This window comes from Agelaius tricolor, unplaced genomic scaffold (assembly GCF_023055355.1).
Source record: "Agelaius tricolor isolate 1412-34295 unplaced genomic scaffold, bAgeTri1.0.p SCAF_8, whole genome shotgun sequence".
Taxonomy (NCBI): Eukaryota; Metazoa; Chordata; class Aves; order Passeriformes; family Icteridae; genus Agelaius; species Agelaius tricolor.
This window is the reverse complement of record NW_027269268.1, coordinates 41,555,232-41,583,146: the sequence shown is the minus strand read 5'-3', so window position 1 is coordinate 41,583,146 and position 27,915 is coordinate 41,555,232. Positions and strand designations below refer to the sequence as shown.

Below are 27,915 nucleotides of genomic sequence, written 5' to 3'. Positions count from 1 at the left end.
TAGTCTCAGAAGAATGTAGAGCGTGGAAAAGGACTTTCCTGAGTTCTTTTGAAAACCATCTCAGAGTAAGGCTTAACATGATGCCATCAGCCAGTCTGACCTACTTTGGAGTTCTTACATTTGGACTGGAAAGCCCTCTGGACTTTAAACACTTTATTCTGTCTCAGGTCAACCTTTGTTGCTGAAGCTGCTTTTACTGTGCAACTTATACATTTTCCATGCTGTCTCCTACTTCAGCATTCATATTGATGACAGTGTGCAGTTTTAGAATTAAAAATTGAAAATAAAATGTCAAAAATTCAGTGGTATTAAAAAGATGGGAGACAGAAGTTATTTTCAAAAGGAAAAAAAATGTGCTCTCTGGAAATAAGAACAATTTTCAAGGTTGGATTAGAGAAAAGCCTCTGTAAAAATATTTTTTTCAGCATTTTTCAGAATAAACAAGAGATGACATCTGATTAGCTCAGCAGAACGGGAATAATGCACTTCTGAAGTAAAATGAAAATCTGCGTGAACTGAAAGGTAGTCAAGAGGTGGAACATTAAAAGAGGAAGAGCTCAAAGGAAAGAATAGAAAGGAAATAGGAAAAAGAACAGAATAGGTAAGAGCAGTTAATTTGATCACTGTGGATCTGCAGTGCACATTCTCCCTCTATTGGCTGCCCTGCAAAAGTCCCTGAGCACGTTTGCTAAGAACTCCTTAGCAGTCTCCCCACTTTGATCTCCTCTTCACAGCCTTCCATTACAGCCTTTTGAGGACCTACCCAGAACACCAGGTAATTCAAGTAATTTTTAAACACCTTCAGAAGTCCCTCAACCCATTTAATAGATTTGGGAAAATGCAGCCCTGCTCTTCCAGCCCTTTGAGATCTCAGAGACTGTATCAGCAGCTTATCTGGTGCTGGCATTTAAGATGGTCTCTGCCTTCCCTCCAGTTCCCTTTGCCAGTTCAGTCCTGTGTCCATTTTGCACGTTCTCTGCTCCATCAGTTCCACCTTCCCCACCAGTTCTGTTCACACACACACCCCCCTTCTCCACCTTCATGTCTCTTTTCCCTTGCTGATTTCTGAGGCTCTTCCCTCCTGCTCATCATCTTGTGCTTGAGAGGCTGCACCAGGACATCCTTTCTCTCCTGACATGTTCAGTTCTGACAAAGCCAGAAATGAGGACAAGGATTTACAAGGATGTGGGAGGAGAGAAACCAAACCTCAGGAGAAAATGGCAAGACTAAACCAGTTGTTTTCAGTCCCTCAAGTGTAAGGAGGTTGGACCAGTGACCACCTGAAATCTTTCTCAACCAGAATTACTTCAGAACACATTTTTTGTTACCATCCTTATCAATGTCCCCCCATTCTTCCATTATTTCTTGTAGTTTGGATCACAGTTAGAAGACAAGGTAAGCTTTACTCAGCAGACAAAAGCTTGAAAGAGCCTTTTGGGTTTTCTTGTTTATGGTGTTCTTAAAAGTAACTTGGAACCTTCCAGGGTAGTAAAGCCAAATACTCAGAGAGCTGTGGGATAACTGTGGGTAATAAAATAGGAAATCACATTTTATTTGTCTAAGGAAAAGAGGTAGGTTATAGGCAGCAAGAATAATAATAGAATTAAACTATAGGAGAAAGAAAATTAAGTTGGGGTCACAAGAAGCAGGGCTACCCCTATCAAGATCTCTAGAACTGAAGGGGAAAAGTGATAGATAGCTTGAATCACTTGAAGCATTTAAACACCGACCAAAACTGCCTTAGCAGCTCTGTAGTGAATTGAGACAAATATGTCTCTTTGTCTGTAAGTTGCTCTCTATAATAAGAAGAAAACACAACCAAGAAGCAAATTATGAGAGGCTTACTTTTTAGACTGTATTAAAAACTCTTCTTCTGAAAAGCTTATTAAAAACTCTGCTTCTGAAAAACTCTGCTTCTGAGAAGCTTTGTTATTACCACAAACAAACAACAAAATGCCCCCAAATCAACAAAGTATTTTTCTCATATTTTTAATAAGATGGTAAAATAAAAAACAATAGAAACAAATGTTTCAGACTTATCCAACAAAATACAAAAAAATCTATACACCCTCAAATAATTCAGTAGCTAATGTTCACAACTATTCATATTAAATCTGAACTGCTCAGTGTAGACTGGAAAATTCAATTTCAGAAAGCTTCAGGAGGGAAAGGCTGTATAAATGTAAGGAATTGAGGTAATGAAGTATTTACTGGATGCTAAATTGCTGCCTATTGTGTTTGCAATGGGCAGTTTACAATCTGTTCATCCTGATGGATTTAGCACAAGGGAGCCTGAAGTCCTGGCAATTTCTGTCTCTGCCTAGTAACTGATGGCTAAGCTGTACCCACAAATCATTTGTTAGCACCAAAGGAGTTTGGGACCCTGCTCAGCTTAAACAGCTCCACTGCACTCAGAGGAGCAGCAGTAAATCGAAAGTAAGGAAAGGTTCCAAGAGATAATGGGTTGGAATGCTAATGATCCAAGCTGGAACAAAAGATGGAAATGCAATTTCTCAAAAAGTACAAACCCATTTACTGTCTTAATGAGTTATCATTTTTTCTTTATCCACTAAGATACTGCACAAATTATGATTGTCTTCCTGGTTTACTGCAGAAACTAACATGCTGCAGAATTTTTTCCTTCTGTAATACTTTATCCTCCCTTTCAACAGCCAGAATCTGTATCTTTTAGGCATCTTAGTCATCTAGAGCATTAAGTAGGTTGAAAATTGTGCTTATTTCACAGTAGAGGATAATTCATAGCTTTATACAGATTTCTTATCCTATGGAACATATAAAATAAATTTCTGCCCTGAAAAAAATATGTAATTATCACAAGGATTACCTCACAACCATATAACTAAGTATGAATCCTGAAAGAACAGAAAATAGATGTGAAATCTATACTCTGCTATTGAAGTTGTTTATGCAGCAAAACATGCTTGTTCATCATTCATATTTTCTTAACACAAAGTAATTATGATGGAAAAAATGGAACTTGTCAACTAAAATGCATAATTGTTATTCCCATGAAAAGATGGATAGCATAGCCCCCCAGGCTGGAAATGGGGATGCTTTCTTCTGTGGTGTATGATGTGTCTTCTTTCATCCAGAAGTGCTGGTATTTCATAGGGTGATACCTGAAACAAAAGAAAATATTATCAGGAAAAAAAGAGGAGGGTAAGTCTTCTCTAATTTATCTCAAATGTCATAATTTTGATGTTCACAATAATGAATTCTCCTCTTTATTACAAAAGAAAACAACATTGTAACTTAAAGGCAGACAAAATATGTGATGCGCATCAGAATGGAGCAAAAGACTGAGACTGATACCTGGCAGCTGAGTAGTGGCCCAGGTACCTGCCCCACGAGAGTGACACAGGAACTTGAGCAAGGGACACCAGGCCTTACCCACTTCCAGGGAAGCTGGCAATGGAAGGGTGAACATTCACCACATCCACCTAGCTGAAGTGCTTTTCTGTGCCCAACTGCATTCCCATTCTATACTGCTATATGGCAGGACACATTTGGAAATAATGAAATGAAAGCAGCTTTTTCCACATTCACAAGTGAACTGCTTCTCACTAACCATGAATGACACTTTTGAATTTGGATTGCAGCTCCCAGAGCTCACAGATTCCAACCAAGCTTGTCTTACTTTTCAGGGAGGAGAAGAGGGAGGTGGAGTGGAAGTACAGGATTTCTGTACTTCTAACTTGCACACTGAGTGAAAAAGCAAATATAGCTTGTCACCTATTCTGGTAGTTCCTATAGCTGCAGGCCTGATTACAACATCTGTCTACATTTTCTTTTACATGGTAGGAACTGGGTTTAGAAGTGTTCCTTGGCTGTGAAATCATACTGGAGGCAGCAGCTGCTGAAGTGAGCTAGAAAATGACAAGTGTAGGCAGGACAGACTGCATCAAAAATTGATGCCAGCTAATGGAGCAGTGGATTTAAACAGCCTGCACAGTGCCCCTTCTAGTCCAGTTCTGCCAGCAAGCAGCAGTGCTTCCCTTGGAAACCCTTAGTGTGTCCTTTGGAGAGAAACACAGCCTGGCATGCATTTAGTGCAGGACCCAGTAATTGTGCCAAGTACCCTGGAATGTGCTCAGCAATCTGATTCTGTGAGCTCCTCTGTGCTGAGAGGAGTTGTCATTTTAATGTGCAATTAGGACTAGAATCTCTTACGGAAGCAGAAACAGGAGGAATTACCTTTCATGATATTTAAAAAATAAATACCTCATTGAGTGCATACAGTTCTGAAAACAATTTAAAGCTGCCTGAGGGCATAAATCATAGAATCATAGTTATCAAGAGGAATATGGTGTAAAAAATTAGGTCTTACAGAAATGGCCAACCCTCAAAGCCAGTAGGTCAGTACTAGTAGGAACTTCTCCCTTCAGCAGCTTCACACCAAATTTTATGATAACTTTAATGACAGTACTATCACTTCAGAGCACTGAATTTATGCTTTTCAGAAAAACTGTCAAAAGGATAATTGGAAGGATCCCAGCAATTTAAAATCACACCTACTGTTCTTCACAAATACCTGCCTGAAAGCAGCTTAACTGTAATCTTCCTCTCACTCCTGAGCTCACTCGTTACATGCCTTTGCTAGAATGTCTTATGAGTTTCACTGCTTTCTCTGCATAATTCCTATCTTCTGTTGTTTGTGTGGGTGTCTTGCTTGAAGACAGATGAGAGAGAGATTCTTTTAAAAATGAAAACATTTTCGTAAAGCCACAATCACATAAGGAAAACAGGCAAAGAATATTTTTAGCTGCACTTTCTGTTTGTTCTACTAAGTTCAGCAAAGATGGCATTTAAAGACCTCTTCAGGAAGGCAGCAACAGCATGAGCCAAAGCCCAAGTAGTGCCATAGGTATACCTGCACTGAAATTTCCTGGCATTAGACTGGGATACGCACAATCAAATTTCTAATTCCCTATGGGAGTGTTTCATTAGAAAACAATGATGGTGATGATATTCTGAATGTTGCTGGGTAAGACACAGCCTCTCATACACTTGTTGATCTCTTCTGCCAACCCTTGTGCCCACAGGTTCTATGCCCACATGCTTCTCAGATTGTGAAAGGGACCCATCAAATTCTTCTAATTTACAATTTTTTTGACAGAGGTTTTCATCTTTTTAGCCATACACTGTGTGTTGTCCCTGCCAGTTACCTGTCATCTACCTTATGTTCCAGTTTTATAATCCATTTCACCTGAAGAGAAGATTGTGTCTTAAATTCTATATTCACTGGAGACCAACTTGTCTGATTTAACTGTGCAGCTACACTGTCATTCAGAAAGAGCTACAGAGGCATGAAGCATCTTTGGTGTTCAAGGATCTCAAAGCCCTTCACAAAGACAGATGGCAAAAGGCAGTGTCCTAAAAATCATTGGCAATTGCTGATGTGGAACTTTCATTAGTTTTATGCAGTCTTTGACGTGTCTACCAGTTTTATTATAAGAATTAATGCGATGCAGGATACCAAGATTCTTTTATCGTGTCCTTGAGGCATTGATTGCCAAAGAGATTGATGCAGTAAATAAAATGTCTGGGTAATAGTGACCAGCTTGTGTGAATTTGATCTAGCATCAACTCAGAGTGTAACACTGGGCACTTTCAAGGAAAAAAAAGTCCACAACAGTTGGCTTTAAGACACTGAGTTTTTCTTTTCTTTCTTTCCTCATAAAATGGCAGCACTTCATCCAAGAACTGTCAAGTGTCTATCTGTCCATAATTTCCCCAAACAGAACACTGTTCTGTCCCTAACCATTCATGAAGTCTATTAACCCTGCCTTTGATTCAGAGAATACAGTGCTGCTTCCCCTTAAACAGGCAGAGGACAGAGGTACTGCAGGAGAGGGCTCACAGTTTCTCTTCATGCTACACGTGGCTTTTATTCTGCCCTGACCACTGTAAGACTGAAGTGCAGCTTTGGTGTGAGAGAGGCCAGTGAGCCCCCCAGTCTGCCCAGACTGCATGTGGCCCCACCCCAGGGAAAAACAGATTGTCACAAGGGCAGGACTCAGAAAGTCACTCCTTGAGGCAGGCTTCTTTAGCATCCAAGGGAAAGGTTAGCCAAAACTTTCCCTACTCAACAATGATTTCACAAATAACCATCAACAAAATCATATTTCTGAATGCTCCAACACCTTCATCTTACATATGGGTATGGTGATTTGCCTCTTTCTTGCCCACTTTCATTTCTTACTTTAATTATTTGCCCCCACTGTTTAGGGAATGGCCATTGAATCAAACACATTCAGAAGTGCTAGTCCTCATGGTTTTTCAAACCAGATATACATCACACAGCATTTCACAGCTGCTGAAAATAATAGTTTATGGAAGTAGAGTTCTTAAAGTTAAAAGTACCAGTTGATGCAAGTAAAGCTTTGTTAAAAGCACTATGCAATCTCTTTTAGCTGAGGATAAACAGTTCTTTCTTACAACCATGCAAATTAGTAAGGAGGTATCATTAGGAGAGACAGAAACCATAGTCTCCAGAGCCTTATTCTGGCATGCTCTTACCTGAACTGCATTGCCTCTGAATGCAAATATATGCCCTGAATAAAATGTTCATGCTTCCAATCTAAACAAAATTAGGGTAAATAATGTCACAATCTTCTCACAGCACTAAGGAAGTACACTGACAGCTGTTATATGTTGTCCTGGGGTCTGGCCAGGACAGAGTTAATATTTTGCAGTAGCTGTGAGGGGATGAGCCTGGAGCTGTGTGGGCATGGCTAGGAGATTATTCTACAACACCTCAGGTCATTGACAGGAGCAGGGATACAGGACTTGCTTCCAAGAAGAAGGATGTTCCTTCCAGTGGGGAGAAAAGTGGTAGGGAAGACCCAGTCAGTATTGTCCCAGGCTTTCTGTGAAAATTGTTTCCTTGCCTATACCTTTTGTTATTGTCTTCTTATCTCATTGCTGTTTCCACTAAATTGTTCATATCTCAAGCCATGATCTTTGCCTTTTGTGCTTTCAACTGGGGGGAGGGGAAGCAAGCTGCACTGTGGTTTTAGCGGGACTATTGAACAGGAAAACACCATTCCTAAACCACAACATATGTAAAGTTTGTTTCAACACCTGAGGGACATGGCTCATTCATTGTTTTCCTGGACAGTTGCTAATATGGCAGTTTAATGAAAGATGGCAGAAACAGAGGATTCTTACCTATGGTAGTCAAGTGTAGTTGTAATGGTTATTGTGAAAATACAGAGACATTAAGTGATCTGTGATGAAAAGATTCACCTTTGGCAAAGGCACAAGTGCAGAAGTTGGTGCATTTTTTATTAGCTGAATTAGCTGTCAGTGCAATAATGAATAACAAAGCATTTGGGTGCATTTCTATGTGCACACAGAATAGATAGATAGATAGATAGATAGATAGATAGATAGATAGATAGATAGAAGACCACACAATTGGATCTAAGTATATTGATAAACATGGCAACACATGTATGGTCATATGTTTATCAATATATTTACATTTCATAATCAACAGTATTGTCTTAAATCTAAAGACTTAAAAAATACATTTATAGAAAGAAATGTCTTTTTCTTGTTAGAAAAAGAAAAACAGTGGAAAATTGCAATGTGTAATTGATTATTGATATCTCTTTCAATCTACTAGTAAGAGCAATACTTCACTGTTGCCGACTGGAGCAACAAGCAAAGAACAGGCAACAGATCTCTCCTGACCATTCCCATGGCTAAACCAATGTTTTTCAGCCTTTCCTCTTTCAGTGTGTTGTGTTAAGGGCCACTGCTGAGGCCATCAGCAGGTTCTCCAGCTCATTAGCTATAATGATCGTGATCAGAGTTATCCTTGCTTTTACATTTCCTCCTCCTCACAACTGCTGTTACACCTACCACAGCTGCTGTGTAGGTAGTCTCCTGACAGAGAAATCAAACACTCTGTGCTGTGGTTAATGATTTCTCTGAGTGTAGCTCCAGCTGGCTGAAGATGAGGAAAAGTATAACTCATCTTGCCTGTCTGATTCAGGGCAGACATTGAAGTAACTCTTACCAACCAGACTGAGGTTGGTTTGAGGCAGGGAAGGGCAGATGTTAGCGGTATCCCCAGTGGATCTCTCTCAGGTTTCTAGCTCTGCCTAGAATCCCTCCCTATTTGAGGCTCTTGTATCAGTGGTCTGAAATGCACACTCTTCAGGGGAGCAGCTGTCAGTGGTACAAAGATGATGGGTTTGATCAAGAAGCTCCCTGGTACATACTTCTCATCTCCAGCCCACCTCCTACTTCAGAGAAAAACTCACGCTTCATCAGGCTGATGTAGTCTAGAACTGTCTTTGGCAATTCTGGGAATTTGATTATTTTTGCATTTTTCCAGCCTCAGTACTTAGCTTGCATGTGCAGTACTTGTAACACAGCTTCTCCCCGTTGAGCAAACGAGTCTTTAGCAGCATTCTAGAGACTTCACACTCTAGAGACTTCACAGAGACAAACCCAGCACTCGTGCAAAAAGCAGATCACAATTTCCTTCCCCAGCCTCAGTTACCACAAGCACTCATAGCTAGCAAGCTTTCCTGGAACTGAGGCACCCACAGACACAAGCAGTAATGACGTGGATCTGACCTTATCAGATGAAGTGAGAAGAAGGGGGTTTTTGCAGGAAGTAAAGCAAAACTAAAGCAGAAAGTGTTTTTTATCATTTTCACAGAGTATTTAGCTCTGAGGAGTACTCCTTTAAGAAATGTATTAAAAAAAAAACATGATGAAAGGCAAGATCTAGATCTAAATTTCTGCAGCTAGATTATTTAATAATCTTTCCACACAGTGTCATGTAACATTACAATTTACAATGTATTCAGCATTATTCCCACATATCACATCTGGATTTCACCTCACTGCCAGCTGTCCCTCTGACAGGAGGACTATCTGGAAAAGCAAGCCTGCTTCTGTACAGCACTGAACAAGGCTTTTGGGCTTTCTCAAGATACCTAATCTTTTTCTTTCAGTCATTCACACAGAGATTAAGGAAAGGGAGTAATTAAGCCCAAAGTGTCCTGGATCTCATGTATTGTCTCACAGAGCAACCAAAAATCTGAAAAGCTGTTCCATCTCTTCTTTCTATCCTTTAGCTCCTAACAGTTAAGGTAATAAAAGCAAAAGGTCACCCCAACAGTAACTCCCACCTCTAGCAACACAAAAGTTAAATTTGTATGAGAATGAGCCATGACTTTTTCCCTCTGCTTCTAAAAGATGAGTTTTAGGTGAATGCAACATCCTGGAAGAAGAACAGAATTAACAAAGCATGCTAATGATCAGCCATAATACTGTATAAGTGAAGGCACTGAAGACAGGTGAGCACCTGCTTAGCAGCACATCCTATTTCAACCTTAGAAATGTCTTATTTTCAAGCCAAGAGTAAAAAAAACAATTAAGTTGGGCAGGTACCTGGCAGACATGTATGTGACAGAGACCAGAAAAATAAATGGTGTACTGAAGTGTCTGGGAGCAATCCCTGCAGAAAAGGAAGAAGCTGCCCTACAGAAAGGCTAATGGGGCCTGGAAAGCACCTGCTCAGTCAGAAACTGAGCCCAAATGGCAAACAGCTGAACTCAGATGATCTGGGAACTGCTGTCAGCTATGTCACAGAGTTCCCAAGTCATGTCATCTCTTTGTGTCTCCTGACAGCCTCATTTTAAAAATAGTAACAGTAACAACTTCTTATCTTTGTAAGTCTTCACAAGATCTATGGATGACAATCACTTAAACAGGGGCCAGTATTTTTAATAACTGTAATATACTATCCGATAACCCAGCTACTCTCATTCAAACACCAAAAAATTCTCTAGCTCAGTTATTAATTTACTATGGAATTACCTCATATTCTGTCAGCAAAGCTGTTCAAAATTTTTCGTTTAGTTCTGTTCTCAATGTGCAATTTCATCTTCATCCTTCCACATGAAGAACAAAAATCAAACTGCTCTTCAGTACATAAATTTTTTAACACCATAAAAAGATAGCATGAGATTATATTGAGTTTCCAATAAAACTCCATCCAATTTAAATAGAAATATAAAAGAAGGAACTCCTTAAGCCTTTAATGTAAAAAAATCACCATACACAATAATATCATGTGTGCAAGTAGCCATCACCTGGTCTATGCACTTGAAATATTAGTCTGTATTATTTATTCAAGTAGCATCTGTTTTTTCTAGATATTACAAGTATTTTCAGGAAGAGCTATCTCTTATGGCACATTTCTATGAAGATTTCGTTCCTTACATCTGGAATTCCTGAAACAATTACTGCAGCACAGTGGCTGCAGAAAGTTAGGACTGGGAGATTAGTCTTGGTTCTGAACAGAAACCAGCTTCTCATCATTCCTTCTGACTGGTGGAAGAACAACAGAGTGATCAATTTCTTTTGCTTGAGGAATTTCATAAGGAGGCTATTTGTTTCAAATATGGAATTTTCTTCAGAGATCATTTGCTAATTGCTTTTTTTCCTCCACCCTTGTAAAAACAAAGGTCAGCACAGTGCTAAAGTTTAGGACACAATATTTTGCACCAGAAAAAAAGTGTCAGAATTTGCACCAAGGTCTGCAGGGACACACAGGGTTTATCAGGCTAACACATATGATTATAGATCACTTTTGGTAGCAGAAGTAAAACTGATTCTCTTTTCATGCCACCTAGCTCTCACAAAACACATTATCCAGTTTTTCATCTTATTCACTTGGCTAGAAGAAGTAATAATTATTTTCTTCAGATATCCACACTATTAATTCTAAATATATGAGGCAAACCAAAATAATTAGGGTTGTAAGATGGTTACTTACCTTCTACAGTTGTTCCACGTGACAATGCTCTTGTTCAGGAATTACAGGCAGTCTCTTTGTGGTCTGTGCAGGAAGTGGGGCCTGTTGTTTGCTGGTATTCACTATTGAAAGTTAAAATAATTTTTATCCATATTATTAACAGCAAATATACCTGCAGAGTGTTGGACTTGCATATGAAAGTTTGAAAAATAATTGAGACCCATCTGAACAAAAGACAGAGATGGACAGTACTGAAAGTACTAACCATGTCTGGTATTTAACTTCCTTTTAATGCTAGTAGAACTACAATGTCCTGATTCTACACTGATCTGGGAAGCAGCTTGAAGGTAGGCAAATAAATTTGTGTGAAATAAATTTGTGAATAAATTGTAGTGAAAATCCAAAAGCATGCAAATTTGAGGTTATGTAAGTGCCCCCCAAAATACAAACTCCTAAATTTGGCCAGTTAAGCAGAAACAATGGAAATTTAGAGTGTGAAATTCCTGACTCATTTTCACATAAGGGCAGCACAGATTGCCACAGGCACACGTGGTGTGGCCTCAGCTCATTTGTCACACACACAGGGAGAGCTACTGGGTATCACCCAGTTGTCAACAAAGGTGACATACACCACATACACCTCAGAAGCAGGAAGGGGGGAGGTGATGCCTTTAGCACACAGATCCTGATACAGTATCTCAGTGGAATACTGATAAGGAAATGCAGAGATAGCACCGTCAGGCAAATGCACACAGAGTTGTTTATCCAATGCATTTTTCAAAGAACTGCTGTAGAACACAATATTTTGACTCCAGGTCCATCCTGTCCCTGACTCTCCATTACTTCTGTAAACCTACAAATGGGTTTCCACTGAGCTAACAATAAGAGGATAAACTGTGCCACTTATATCTAGCTATGTTCATTCTCTACTGGCTACATCATTTGGACTTTTCTTTTTACAAATGCAATTAAAAAGTACAGTTTGGATCTTGGCACTCAAGCAGCTGAATATGAAAAGCAAAGTAAAAAATTTTAAAAGTTTAAAAAAAAAATAACAATGGATCTTGTTTGACCCTTAGGATGAATGAGATGAATCTGGAGAGAATGGAAATATAGGCTGATATCCCTTTCAGTGCCTGTGTGTAAGAGTGTTTTGCATGCATGCAAACTGAGCAGAGAAAAGATCCTTTGTGCATCGGGGCTCTATGGAAAGCATACAGGGGCTCCCTAAAGTTACCTGCATCCTATAGATTTTATCCTTCTTTTTATCTGAAAAAAATTTTAAAAGCTCCAAAGTCGTAATAAGGCTTCACAGTTTTCTTGGTTATGTTGCATTTCAGAAACATGTAAGTCTATGTTAAATATTGAATACTATGAGAAGCTTTGCTTTTGCCAACATAATTCATGTAAGTTGCAGAGGGAAAGATAATTATTCAACTATGTCAGGAACTGAGAGGGACCACCAAATAGGTGATGTTTCAGTTAGCCAAGATTAAACAAATTTCTCTTTCTTGTCTTGGCATCTATTTGCTGCTGTAGAAGATGTGTCTTGCCTGTTCTCTTTGCTAAAAAGCAAATGTATTGCAGAATACAAAGAGGAGTAAGTCTGAACTCGCTGGGATGCCAGCCCTGACACTGCTGAGCCAGCATTTGCTTCTGTTTCCAACATGTCAACTAACCTGAAGCTATAGCAACACATCAGAGATATGGCAGAATTTCCCCTATTTCTTCTAATCTTGTGGGAAAGGAACTATTATTTTAATAGGATAGCACAGAAAACAATACAGGAATTCAAATGAGAGGGAATTTGTTTTGCTGTTTCTTCTGTGCAAATAATAGCTGTCAAGCCCACTTGTATCAAATAGTATGGATGTCACAAACCCTAAACAGTCCAGGAAACAACTGCAGGCCAGGAAGCCTGAGGTTTTATTCTCTGAATCCTTGTTGTCTCTGTGACCCTGCAACGCTCTTCTTTCAGGATGAGTTATGAAACTACCATCCATCAGAATTAACTTTGCATTACTGTGAGCCAGACAACTGAGTCAAAGAATCTTGTATTTGTATCCTAAAATGTAAGGAACCAAACTGTAACTCCATGAGCCAATGGAGCATCACTAAAAATGAATATATTGTTTGAGCAATGTAGAACAAGATATTATGCTTGAACTAAGGCTGCCCACACAGACTGTAGAGCAATAACATGATGATTTTAACAATATGATTCCCTGTCTGCATTGTCCAGTTCTAGTACAGGAATGAGAACAAGCCTTTTTTTCCTAACACATGCCATATTTGAAATAGAATCAAAATAAACAAGGAATGTTGTTCTTACTCTAGGAAAATAAAGTCTGAATGGGAGTTTATGGTGATAAGATTCCAGTAATATAAATTCCCACTAAAGTATAACCCAACTAATTATGTTAGTGAATCTTCCAGACCCTACTAGGCAGATTCAGCCTAGTTATTAAATGCCCTGATTTATGCAACCTCATTCCTCTGCAACTTATTCTTGCTTTTTTTTTTTTTTTTGAATAATGTAGCATACAGTTCATGCACACTGGCCTGCTCCCAGCAAATAATTTTGTGCCATGTGCCCAGGATTACCTTTTTTTTAGGATACAGCTACATGAGAATAACTACACTTAGTCAGTTACTAGACTGAAGAGGTACCAAAGAGGTACCCAAGTGGTTTAGGGAAAATGGGCTAAGGAAGAGGAATAACAGCAGGGTAAGTAGAACTTTCTTCCTTTTATCTGCATTGGAGACCGATTTAAGCAGTAAGCTGCAAACGACAATTCAGCAGTTTCTATCTGAGCTCTTTTAAAACTCTGTGGGGAATACATTCTACTCCTTCTAATTGCCATTATTAATTTATTAAGCTGTTCTAAAACCTCTTCTACTGCTTCTTCAATATATGAAAGCTCTTCAAAGAAATTCTTGCAATAAAATTCTCGAGTGGGAATCTCACTAAGATTCTCTGTAGTAAATGCAAAGCAAGGAAGTGGCTTCAATGGATCCTTTTCCATGTGTTATTACTATCAAGTTCTATTTGATGAAAATCCTCTGTGTCTGGAAATACAGATCAGCCACTTAAAGAATACTTCTTGCACAAAAAAAAGGGTATCCTGTCTTCTTTCACTTGTCTTGTGGATGCATTTAAGGGAAACTCTTTTTTGTCAGTTCATACCATTCAAGGGACAGTTACTATACATAAATGCAATGGCAGGGCCAGCTCTGAAGTCTAGAAAATGTTTGTACAACCCATGGTCTAGTGCATTCTTTTTTAGCTTTACAGCCCAGACAACATTTAGTTAACATTTATGACAGAATGCTATTAAGCTCCCCTCTCCTCACTATATGTGCTTAATCCTTTGCAGTACTGTGAATTTGGAAGGTTGTAAATTTAATCCTTCGCCAGAGAACATTCTGTACATTTTTCCCCCTTTCCTCTGGTCACTGGACTTAATGACAATGATTCATGGATATAAAACCACTAACAGTTTTACAAAACTAACATCCATGCTGTAAATTACTTTTTTGAAGGACTACAGTGACATTAAGCCAGTCATTTACTAAGCCTCCTAAGAATTCACTCCCATTGTTGAAGTATAGGCTTCCCTCTTTTTCTTCCCTTGTAATTTCTTTACTTCAAATAACCTTTTAGGAGTACTTTTCCATCTTTTCATCTATAAGATGTACTGTCACATCCTCTCAAGTACTCATTACTGTGTTTCCAGGGTGATTGTATTGTCTTCAGTGGATCTCAATGGTTTCTTTCAAGATTGCAAGCTATGCTCTAATTATAGGGAAAATATTGTCAAGGGCTGTCAACAAAGTCATCTGTAGCTATTTATAATCCATTATCATGGTAACAAATCCTAAGCTTAGCAACTATGGAAAGAATAAACTCTTCATATGGATTTGATTGTATTTTAAATTATATTGGTATAAACTAAGAAATTGATTGGATTGACTGAAATTATGGTGTGTGAAACCAAGGACTTTTATTTTAAAATAAACCCCATTACAGCAGTTCATGTAACTAAGCATCTTTCTGAGTTTCATGGATCAATTGTAGTAGGAGGCACTTAAAAATGAGAATGACAGACCAATAAGGGATTCTTATTCTCTTCAGTAAAATCTAGTAAAATCAGAATTTCCCTAAGACCCCCTCATCAAAAATGCCTTGGATATACAACATTAAATGGCATTAAAATGCTATTCTGAATATGTGTTTAAACAGGTATGATATTAGTGAAGCTACTCAAGACAATAGATGTCAGAAAAGTAATTCTTTCCACGCAGAATGAAAAGAATGAGCTCATAAATATATCTCAGAGGTAGCCAGTGCTTTAAGAGCAAGAAGCATAAATTGTACTCACAGGGGAGTTCAGACAGACAAGAAGCTATTCACTCTTTTCTAGGTAAAATTGAAATGCCATGAAATACTGAGGTGTGGACATAAATTAGTGAGTCTCCTCTTACTCCCGAAGAACTAACAAAACAAAAAGCAAAGTACTTAAGCCTTAAGTCATATTTAAAACCACTTTTTTAAATTGCTGGCTTTGTATTTTTCTTGTTTTGAAGGGAGGTTAGTTTGACATTCAGAGCTATTATTCTATATGTTCATGTTAATCTTTTTAAAGATATAGCTCCCTTCACAAAACCAGAATCCATGAAATTTATTAAAACATTTCACTCTTTGAGCAATGTCAGTAACACTCACAGAAACACCTGGTAATTGGCACTCACACAGATATCGGATGCCAAATCCAGTTTTCTAGAATCCAAACTTTGAGTTTAGCCATGTCATTTAATTTGTGTGTGGTAAGCATACTACACTCTCCGAAGACCACAATTTTTTACCTATCTGAAACTCAAAAATTGCATATTGTGGGAATTTGACCCTAGAAATAGGCTATGAAGTGCCAGCAAAACCATTTATTGAGTCCTGCTGCAGCCATTCATTCCATGCTTTGATAACAAATTTTATCAAGAGTCACAAACACATAGAGCATACATACACATGTGTACATCTCTGTATATTTTTCATACACACACAAAGCACTCAGGTGACAAACCTCAAAACTGGCACGCAATATGACCAAAAATTAAAAAGTTCAAAGTCATTAATGCAACACACTGGGAAGACTGGGAGAAGCATTCTCACATTATATATATGTCTTCTTATAGTTTTGTTGTCAGATTTATTTCTTTAAAACAAAAAAGTGTTTCCTTAACATAAGCCAGATCAAATTTGTGTAGGACCAAGGTACCTCTGAAACAAACTTGAAGCATCTCTTGACAGGAGATTCTTAAAAGGTCTTTCTTGATCTCCTCATGCCTCAAGACTTGTTAAATTTTGTTTTACTTTTATATACTTACCCAGAAAAGGATGAATTTTAGTAGCAGATACAGTTCTTCTTGCATGTATGGAACTTTTTCTTCTTAGAACAGTAGAAACTGATGTTGCTACTCTTTGTTTATAATCTGCTTTAAACAAAATGTCTTATGTTAGCATCAGCCCTTGATTAGAAGGAAAGCTTGTAAATCCCTTATGATTAAACTGTTGAATACCTTGGAAAGTGTTTAAAAAATCAGGAAGGTGTCGGAATAAGGTGATGAGGTAACCAAGGGCCAGATGATTTGTATTTTCCTGAATGAAATTTTGTAGAAATTTTATTCAGATTTGTCCCTTTCAAATTATTCCTTGCCTTTTTCTAAACTGTGTACCTTGAACAAATTTTGGAAGGATATCAAGAAAAATACATATTTCAGTACAGGTTTGGACGCTCACTGCTGACAGTGGAGTAGCAAGGATGGACTGCACAGGCAACCTAGGAAGCTGACAGATTCCTTGCTAGTGTGGGATGTTCATCTCAGATAGCACAGTCTGAGAGCAAGCTCCACACCCCTGACAAAGCTAGAGCTGGATTGGGCACCTCTGGCTGTTCCTCAGCACTCAGTTCATAAACTCTCAGTCTTTCCATCCTTCTGCTGCTCTCTAAATGCTGTGCTCTCAGTGGGTTTATTGCAGACAGTTGTGCAGCTGTTGTGGTTAGCCCTGTTCAGCAGCAACTGCAGTCCAGGGCTCAGCCAGCTTCTGGTGACAGGCTCACTCCAATTCTATGTAACAGAATTTATTTTTATCTTTTTCCTTTGAGAACACTAAGAAATTCATTAAGTTAAAATTATTTAGGTCATGAATTTTTTTATGACTAGCCAGTGGAGATCTAAAGCACTAAAGCCCCAAGCATACACTGTAACAATTAATGTCAAAGGAAGCTCTGGAAGTGGTTGTGAGACAAGAGTGGAAAGGAAAAGGCACAATTAATTTAGGGCCTTTGTCATGGATCAGTTGTAACCTTCACCAAGTTTATTTGGATATTTTATTTTATGCACTTATCAAAATAGCTTAATGATTCAGAGAGTCTCAGAGTCTACCTAGCAGAATATCTTGCAAGGTCTCAAGAGGAAATGAGTAATTCCACATTTCTTAACAGCTTTCAGTGGTGCTCAGAAATGAAGAGAAAAATTATCAACTGAATTGTGGCTGGAAAAACTCATAACAGCTATTTTAGAAACATAGCTAATAGTTCTGCTCTATTCTTTGAGCTCACTGGAAAAAAATAGTGTATAGACATGCAATGAAAGGTGGCATCTTAATATATACACATAAACCTTAAGTTTTATTTTTTGTGCACTTGTCTTTTTATCAGTAACATAATGATGTTACAATGTTATATATTGTAAATTTAACTCATAAACCCACTTTTCCTCAATTAGCATAAAATGTATCCTTGAAGCTAGTAAGTTATTAGAAGCCTCAAAAGGGCATCTCTTCCTCCCTGTTTGTGTTCATGATGATTCTGAAAACTTGAATTTAATAAAAAAGTGATGTTTAAGAATAAAGGTACTAAATCATTAATCATCACTACTTACAGTTCTACATTAATAGAACAAAATAGAACGTTATGACTCAAAGCAGAGAAAATCAGAGACATGACATTTATAAGTAGTTTTCAAATTACAAATAAAAGTCCTTTAAATTAGAGCACTTAATAGCCCACTTATAAAGTCATAATTTACACTTCGTGGGTTTTATATACATGAAATCTGTCTCAGAAATTGCTTCTAGCAATAAGTAAAATATCATGTATTTTAAGCAACATAATCTGGTAAGGAGTTACTTTCATCAAGGTGGGGGGGGTACAAACTTGACATCTCAAGCAATTATTTTGCTTAGTCATTAAAGATATATGCATAAAGTATTGACATTATGCAAAAAATCACAGAAACATTTTGTGTGTGGGCACTACTCTTCCTTCTGTTCAGTTATGAGTAAAGCTAGACTTCTATTGCTCCTTCATTTCAAAATTACCTGTGCATACAGTAAGGATGACCAGGGGAATGGATAAGGATTATTATTTGGTTTACTACCCCTGTGACCTTTCAGCAGCTCTGAACTACAGGGGAATGCACATCTGCCTGGCAATAGCAACTAAATGCTGGTTGTCTGGAGGCATTCTGCCCACTCAGGGCTGACACAAGCAGAATGTCTCTGGAAACTGCTTTGAAAACCACCTGAGAGTTATTCCCTCAGGTAACAGCTTAAGTAATATTCTTTCCACAGTGATGAAAGGTAATGTGCTCCTGGTACCACCTACCTCTGACTTGGGAAGAGAAACAACGACCAGCAGCTGATAAGAGGTCAATTTTTGGCACTGCTTTTGTGCAGAGGACTTTATCTTGATTGCTCAAAGGTCTCAAGCTCAGGGTACTTCTACAATTTTATTATTGTTTTATTCATTGTATATTGCTAGAGAAAATACTGTAAATCTGATTACTATCTGTATCCCAAAAGAAGAGCCTGTCATGGCTGAAAGAATATTCTAGAAACAATTGTTTCAATCTCTGAACTAATGGCAAGTTCTCTCATAGCAAAGTTCCAATCACTTGGAATATTCAATAGTGATGTTTCAGAAATCACAGCAATGTTTTCTTTGCTGAAGTAATAGCAAAGAGATGAAATGTTATCTGGGCTTAATTCAGCTCTTGGCTTAAGAAAGTGCACCTTGGTTGCCCTGCATGGGATTACACCACCAATGAATTTGAATAGCCAGTTTTAAGGACAGACAGATGAGTGTATATCTCCCCATATCTATCCTGTAATTTTTTGTGACTGTGACCTAAATAAATTATCTTCAGGAAGGAAAGGGTATTTCAATTCACTTATACTGGTCATTGGGATTTCTGCTTAAAACTTTCCAAAGCTTAAGAGTACTTGTTTCATCTACTGAAATCAGTGTGAAACCAGAAGTTCATATCACTACGCCACCAATCATCTATCAAAATCCCCACATTTAATTTGCCATCAACAAGTTTGGATTTGCATCTACATTTTTGCAGAGGTGAGAGGTAATATTATCAATCATCTGAGTACTTCAGTCAGTTTCTAAGAAGCTTTTACCATTTGACAATGAAAATATCAGTGTCTGAGCTACAGTAATAATCAACAGTTTTGTTATTATAAATTAATATATTCTTACTTGCATAAAAATTTAGATTAATGCAGATTAACGTTTTGTTACTTACAGTTCCGGTTATTTTCTTGGACTATTTTGTAGATGACAATTGAAACAGTAAATACAAAAACTACTGGAATCATAGTGAGCCAAGTGATCTTCGTCATACACATTGGATCTGTCCATAAAATGTACAAGAGGGAAAATTAAGCAGCAAATCACTGCCAGTAGAGAAAAGCAGAACATTCCATCTTAGTAGGTTTTCAGATTGTGCCTATCCCCACAGATAAAAACAAAACAAATAAAAAAAAAAAAAAAAACAGAAGCAATTATACCTTTTTCTTTCAGCCTCCTCTGGTTTTTGATGGTAGGTTTCCTGTCTAGAATTTAGCTTAATTTTTGCCTGTATTTTTATATCTATCTCTCTATATATTTCTATATCTATATATCTTTCCAAGGCTGAAATAGATACAGATGACTGAATGAATGAAAACTTTTCAACTCAGCCAATGGAAATGCTTTATTTAAGGTAGAACAAGGGTAACACGTGTCCCCTCTGTCTGCATAAAGCATGGAAGGGAGTGGTCCACTGTCCAACAATGGCCTGTACTGACATTCTTAACCTCGTGGTCTATCTTCATATATGAGAGAAGGCATGAGCCTACATATAGAAATTTTTCTTTTAAAAAAATGAGGAAATGCCACCACAGGAGCCCTCTGGGGAATTCCTTTAAAGTTGCCTTGAGGAAGAATCACATGGGACTGGATAAAGGAGGTAGGCTGCTCTTTTGGACAACAACTGCTGCAGAAATGCACCCACATTCCACAGGGATTTAGTTCAATAACTAGTACAAGTCAGGACTGTATACAACAAAGAAATGATGTGGAGAGCTTTCCTCTCTGGTTGTTTGAATGGCCTTTCAAACGTCTTTGGCAGCTGCATGTTAATGCATACCTTAGCACTGTCAAATGACTGTTTTAAAAACCAGCTATCTTACTGTAACTCATAAAAAACCAAATTACAGACTGTAGTCAAACTACTGTTTCCCTTTCCCTTACTTAGAATAGTATAATTAGACTCAACTTCCGTTGTATCTTCTCCATCAAGAACATGTGAGGCAAATGCCAATGACCCCATGGTTCATTCCTCCTAATTTAGAACTAAAAATATCTTTAATACAGTAATCTAGGCTCCTTTTAAACAGAGCAGCCTACCCCATCTTGCAGTGGCTTGTAATGACTTGATTATCAGCCTTGCTTAGTAAAAGCCCTGAGCACTTCTTTAGCTGTTGTGAAGTAGAGAGAAAAAAAAAAGGCATATTGTTAGTTTTCATTGCTAATATGAGATTACTGCTACCCAGGTAAATCAGTATTAACAAAAGGTGGTTAGTTCATAGTATTGACACAAGTTAGCAGGGCAAATTACAAATTATGCTCCTCTCATGGCTAGACACACCTATTAAAAAAATCCAAACAAACAAAAACCCAAAACAATCCTAAACTGTGCTTTCTTCTCTAGGATTTTCCCTGGACTTAATTAACATATATTAATCCAACTCTAAAAAACATATTTTTTCCAGCAAAGGTACAGCATAAAATATATTTTCCATGCAAAAATAAGTGAATGCAATAATTCAGCAATTTCCAAATGAAAGTGTTGTAGATAGACAGAATGGAAGTCCTGACCATGGTCAGGAAATCAAACAAAAAACTTTTGCAGCACAAAGAGAAATATAAAAAGCTGAAGGTTGTCCTCAGGGAAAACTAAGATTATTTCAGCTGAAGATTTATCTTTTAAGCATTCTGCAGTGAGGTTATGTAGTAGGCTATTGTAGTACAACAATAGAATGGTCAAACCTATCTCCTGGCTCTTTTATCACTGTAGTTAACAGGGATTTTTAAATTTACCTCCAAGACAACAGCGTTATGCCATTATCAGGAAAGGGAAAATTTTATTTCCAGGTTTTGTCACATGCAATGTGTGAGTCTGTTGCTGCTAAGAAACAAGGTACAGATCTTTACTTTGCTGTATTTCTTCTAGAAAAAAAGAAATCACAGCTAAACCTGCTTTAAATCATTATAAAAATCATCAGTTGTCTACTCTGGACTGCTTTTTAATAAGGGATGTTCAAAATTGTATTCTCTTCTTGTGAAATATTTAAATATTTTCAAATATTTAAATATTTTCAACTACCTACTTGAGATTTTTTGCAAGATTATGTTGTTTCTAGTTTGATTTCCATTCTGAATGTCTTTTGTAACTTACATTCCATATAAGACTTCAGTTGCAGTGAAGTAGTTATGCAGTCATTTTGGTCTTCCATCAATGCCAAGAGACAAGAATGATTTAGTTGTTTGTTGGCTGCGTTTTGTCCTCTGACTATAGAATTGTTGATGTGGATTTCCATCAGGTAGTTCGTATTATGCTCCACTTCTTTCTTGGAAACCGTAGTGAAATTAAAATATTTATAAAAATAAGTAACATTTTCTGTTTTCACTTCAAGCGAGCCTTTTGCTTTTGGAAATAAAAATTAAAACAAAACTGTTATACAAGTGGTAAATCAAGAGACAACTCTCAAAAAGTACAGTGAATTCTCTGTCTCATTTGCAAAAACATAAAGGTTTCTACATCACTGACTATGAAAAAGATGGATAAATATATACTGTGTAAAGTTCCTCTGAATAGATCTAAAAAGCCTTGGTTATCTTATACATTTTCCCTGCAAAGTATAACTCTTTTTTGCTTTACTATCACTTTTTTGTTATTGTTGTTTTTGTCAGTTGTCAAAGGCAACAGGCAAACATCAGGCTATGAGAAGGATAGAAGCCAGGCAGAAGCCACATGATGATAGAGATTTGAAGTGCACACACTGTCTGTCTGCTACCAGCTGCAGGAGGTCCTTGCTTTGCTTCAAACCACACAATATGTGAGACTTGTGCTGTGTTTACAAGAAACAGGTGAGATATTGTCAAAAGTGTTAGTTGTACAGGTATAACTGAGAACAGAGGTTGTCCATATATAAGCTTTTATTTTTCATGCTTGTTAAGACTGCTGTTTTGTAATGAGGAAAATATACAGTTGGAAAATACCTGAATTTCTTATATTCAGGACTTGGCCTATTGCCCCGGTTGCTGACAATGTTAGAAAGAGGTATCCTCTTCCCCAAAGATTTCCATAGATTTGCAAAGAAGGAATGATGGCCTGCTACTGCTCTGAAAAGATGTGGGTTGCTATCTCTCCTCTGTATTGCTGTGACATTCCTTAGTCAGTGCTGCTTTCTATAAAACATGTAAGGCCATTTCTGATACTACACAGTTGAGGATAATGTAGACTACAAACACAAAAACTATGGAAGAAATAACCATTCCTCCCACATCACAGGAATAGTTACCTACTGAATTAGTTCTTCAGATACAGCCTATCTTCATAATGCCAGCAATCTACATGTAGAGTCCCATAATGACATTTAAAATCAAATTCAGCTTGAAAATTTGTCAGAAAGTACAACTCCTTAGAAATAAATTGAGTACTTTAGAAAGTATTTGCTACCAACATGTTTCACTGACAGCCAGGAAAGAATGCCACTGAGAATCTGGCACAAAGTCAGCATTTTCTAGCCATGCAAAAAAAGCTAAAAACCATCATTGTTCATAGACTTGCAAAGACCAGGACCATATAATTTTCTTCTAAGTACCAAATAAAAACTTGCCTTTTATTTTGTAATTAGCTGCTTCAAAATTAAGTATTTCTCTTATCCTACTTACTTTTTTTAGCTATTGACCCTGATCCTTGATGATCAACATTCACATCCCTCTTGGATTCACACTCTCTCTGTTTAGGGTGGGACTGTTGTTCCCTCCAGGACGACTGGCAAATACATGGAATATTTTGGAAATTGGAATTATTTATAATGACCTTCAGCAAAATAGTCTGGTTTTCTCTTCTTTGTTGCACTGATGTTTTGTAAGAATTGTTAAAAGTACAAAGTGGAAAAGAGGTGTTACTTGATGAACAGGTATCCATGCAGGACACCATTACAGTGTTGGCTGTAAAAGAAAGAGTGCTACATTAGTCAGACAGTCATATAGGACACATGGACAAGTATATGCTCAGAAGCATCATGTAGTGCATATTCCAACCATCTTATGATGAAATGCACTTTTTTATTTTTTCTTGAGGGCTATGACAGGATGTTATTATGCATCATATGTAACAGAAAGCAAGCACAGAGTCTTCCCACAACCTAGATGCTGGATTTTATTTGCTGAATTGAATTAAAACTCTTGTAAGAGTAACTGGAATTTCTGATGGTATCTAGTCACATTCCTGTTTCAAAGATCCTCCAATTTGACTGTTCTTCAAAAGAAGAGGAAGCACATTTATGCTTCTTCAAAAGAATGGAAAACTTGTTTGTAGAGGGAACTCAGCCCTAGAACAATACAGTTGCAACATTCCAATGCATTTATGTTGTAAAGTAGCTATAATCAAATGAAAGCTTTCTTTCCAAATGACATTGAAGCCACAGAGTGAAAATACACAGCAATGCTGTGAATCCTCCAGCCAGACCCTTCACATTCTCTGATATTCAGTCAACAAACATGGATTTTAATTATGACCTTTGGGTTTGGTATTCATAGTCAAATTTCAGTATCAAAGTACCATAGCTAGAGTACATTAATGCAGTTCTGGCAAGCAGCAAAAACACATAATTACAAATGAGTGTGATTTCTCTTCCACATTACAGTAGAGCTTTATCATGCAAATTTTTACTTGTGTTAACGTTGAAGCACTTTTTCAGCAACTTTGACATACTTTTTCAGATACAAAAACTCAAGAATAAAAAAAATTTGTGTGACCTCAACATGAAATATGAATAACCACTTCCCAAAGCTGATGCTGCACTAACCTGTGGTTTTATGTTTCCCATTCTAGCAGTACCCTTCCATCTCTATAAAGGGAAAATTTTGTATCTAACTCCCATTATGAGCAACTGGAGCAATGTGATCATAAATCCTTATGAATAGAGAGCAAAATATATCCTTTAGTTGCTTCAGTGCTCAGCTGCACTTGGCCACCTGTGCTCACAGAGTAGCAGGTTGACCTCAGAAATGATTCAGTAAGAGATTCCAGACAGGACACAGAAATAAAATCCAAACTCCAGTGTCAAAGTCAATTATCTTCCCTTTACTAACACTACATCAGAGAGTCATGAACTCCTTATAAAACATGATAAATTGAAATGTAAACCACACAGGTAACAAAAAGTTCATTTTGATATAAAAAGGAAGAACATCAGACAAAATTTAGGGCTTGATCTTTCCCTGAGGCAAGACACAGAATTTTCCTTGAAATGCTTACAATCTGACCCACACAACAGGTCATGGATCAGGCTTCTGAGATGAAATTCTTCAACTTGAAAGAGGCATTTTGTGTAGAACTTGTCTGTGGAGATGAGCCAGGAGCAAAAATTTAATGCTTACTCTGCTCCCATGGCAAGCCATGGCATCCGGGCCACCAGTCTAAAACCACTGCTATAGCTTTCAAGGGCAACTAATCATAATTCCCTAAAATATCCTTTTAACCAAGAAACCTGTACATGGACTTGGGAATCTGTTGGCTGGACTGTGACAGACATCTCTGTTCAGCACTGCAAAGTCTGTCCATTTTGAACTTCACAAATGGCTAAACAGATTCCAGAGCTGCCTGTAAGCCACGCTGTAGGTGTGTCAAAGGCCTGTTATCTGTTGTAGGTGTGTCAAAGGCCTGTTATCTGAGCGGAAAAGGTGTGAATGTTGTTGAGTTAGGGAGAGTGCTTCCCATCCTCTTGAAAGGTCTCTACTGAGACAGCAGATCAAATGACAATCTAGCATAAACAAACTTCTTTTTTCCCACATCACAGGACTGTGGCTTTTCTAAGGAGGGATGTAGACTGTTGAACACTGGAAGAAGGGCTGCAACAACACTACACTTTCCCAGTGGGTTACATGGCAGACAGAGCCATACCATACTCCTTGCTCCTTGCTGCAGGACTGGGAGGCACCCTCCCAAATGTAAACATCACTCTAGAAACTTGGAAAGGATTTTATGAAATCTGAACACAGGCAGCCTGAATAGTAAAAAAGGATTGCTGAGATGAAACCATGCGAAGTAACTCTAGGGAAATGTTTTATATTCAAAGACCCGCAATCACATGCTTAAGCTTAAGAAGTTATGTGATTATTAAATTCTTCTATAAAACCTCTATTTACAGGATGGTTTTTCATATAAAATCCAAATCCATTAATATGAAAGTATTCACAGGGAAGATCAAAATTTATAAAAAAACTTGCTTCCCATTAAGAAAATCACAAATATTTCACTTTGCATGGGTTTGACTCTTTTTCATTTGATCTGCAGTATTCTGTTTTGAGTGAGAGCAGCAGTGTGTAAGTTGCATTTTTTATCATTTCCTTATGGAAGCTGGAGTTGCCACATAATACTGCAGAGATATAAGACCTATGGTACAAGTTGGGGAATACACAACTGATAGATTAAAGGAGATACACTCCACCAAGTAGCAGGACTCAAGGGACAGGACTGGGATTGAAAGCATCAGACCCCAAAAGGATAACCTCCTACTCTAAATCATTGTAATTTAAAGGTTCAATGACTTGTAACCAACAAATGGATTGCTTTACAAACAGAAAGGAAACATTTCACTTCTGGTAATGCTGAACTGTATTCTTTTGAAAAAAATTTAAGGGTTTTTTTTTTTTTTTTTGCAAATTGATTTCCCCCTAAATTGTTGTTTAATGATAAATTTCCATTTTTATTCCCTCTCCATAATGAAAGTAAATGCTGGAACTTCCCCTGGGATAAGACATCCAGGAATTAGGAGCTTTCTGCCATTCATTTAGGAACTCGCAGAGGAAGAGCTGGTGGTTATATTTCACATCTCAAAGATTTCCAACAACTCTGTCTGCTGAAGTCTCATGGTGTAACCAGCAATTTGAAACATTTACAAAAAAATCTATACATTTTAAGTTTGTCACAAAATCTGAAATAAAACCAGTTTTCAACAGAAGGTTTTTGATGAACCAGAGACCCAAAATCCTTAGAGATTTTGAATAAATTGTTCAACATATTTACTTTCTAATGTAATTCAGACATCATTACACAGTCTGTTATACAGTAATTTAGTTTTTAAAACATCCAAAATGCAGCAATAATTCTAATTTTCCAAAGATAAATCTGTGCTGCTCCAACTAAAATTCTGTTCCGCACATATACTTCACAATCTTATTTTAGACATGCTGTGATTAAGACAGAATTGCAGTGATCACACTATTGCAGCCTAAAGCATGGCAAATAGGAGCAATCTAGAAAAATTATCATGGAAAAATGTAATTATTCTTTGATATTTGACACTAAGGTTAATGTTTTCTTCTGGTAATAGTCCTGTAATTGTTTATTTGGATAATCTGTGCTACAAATACTTTGTTTACCTCTGCAGGGAGGTAAAACATTAATTATTCCAACATCTTAAACCGAATTATAAAAGTTATGATATTCAAAACTTATGACAGCTTACCAAGTTTGTTCATTTATAAACTATAAAAATCTATACATTATATTCTAATTACTGATATGTCCATTCTTTATGGTTAATAAAAAATATGTAAGTAAATTAATCTGGATATTTTAATATGCTAAATTATTTCAGAAAATTATATTCTTCATAAAGAAATTATGTTATGATGCCTGAGAACACACTCTTTGTCAAAAGGATGCTTTTTATTATCATACTTATTTATTCAAAAGCTTTCTTAGGAATGGATATGACAAAACTATTTAAATTTACTCATGCAGTTTCAAAAAAGTAACTTGCACACATGTGTAGTTAGCATTTATCATAAATTCAGTATCAGCCTCTAGGATCACAAAGAAGAATTTGGCATTTATGCTACAAGATTTGCTTTACTCAGTTACATCCATTCTGCTCTACATTTTGTCAGGTTACCACTGCATATCTCCTTCACAGACAGCATCTCATTGCCAGATAGTAATTGTACAAAGTTTTACAGCATTTAAGTATAAAATCTTCTAAAAAGTTGTTTCTGAAGACATGAGCACCTGCTATAAAAGAACATTAGCATTTTCACTACTTTCTTCATTATGAAGGCCATGAAAATACATGCATGGAAAGAGTTACCAAAAATTTTGCAGTGTACGTAAATGAATTACAAACTCATTCCAAATTACCACACATAATTAACTCTGTTGGTAAAAAATCAACAAAAAGAGTTTATATCCTTAGCAAATTCCACATGTGGGCAGCATCCTAACCATTGCTTTTAGGAAAGCATGTGCCAACTTTTCAATTGCAGACTTCAGAATAAATAAAAGGTTATTTTAAAAGCTGATCACTCACCTTCATGGATTTTGAAAAATTCAGGTAAACACAAAATAAACACGATAATTATTCCTAGTCCTAATCTGAAGACTACTGGTTTTCTCAAAAGCAAGCACATGTCACCAAAGCACTCCCATCTAGCATAGTGATGGCAACTTCCTTCCTGGTTTAGCTTTTAACTCAGTGCAGACAT

The 27,915-nt window shown here is 37.2% G+C and overlaps 1 protein-coding gene across 1 annotated transcript; it reads right to left on the bottom strand.

Moving 5' to 3' along the window:
- Nucleotides 1–176: 176 nt before the first annotated feature.
- On the bottom strand, nucleotides 177–27,915 carry TMEM156 (transmembrane protein 156). Its single transcript, XM_071432541.1, is given in 7 exon segments — nucleotides 177–3,140; nucleotides 10,826–10,926; nucleotides 16,190–16,294; nucleotides 19,400–19,507; nucleotides 21,596–21,844; nucleotides 23,095–23,376; nucleotides 27,741–27,915. Coding segments are annotated over 6 exon segments (1,017 nt in total). The 3' UTR covers nucleotides 177–3,140; nucleotides 10,826–10,828.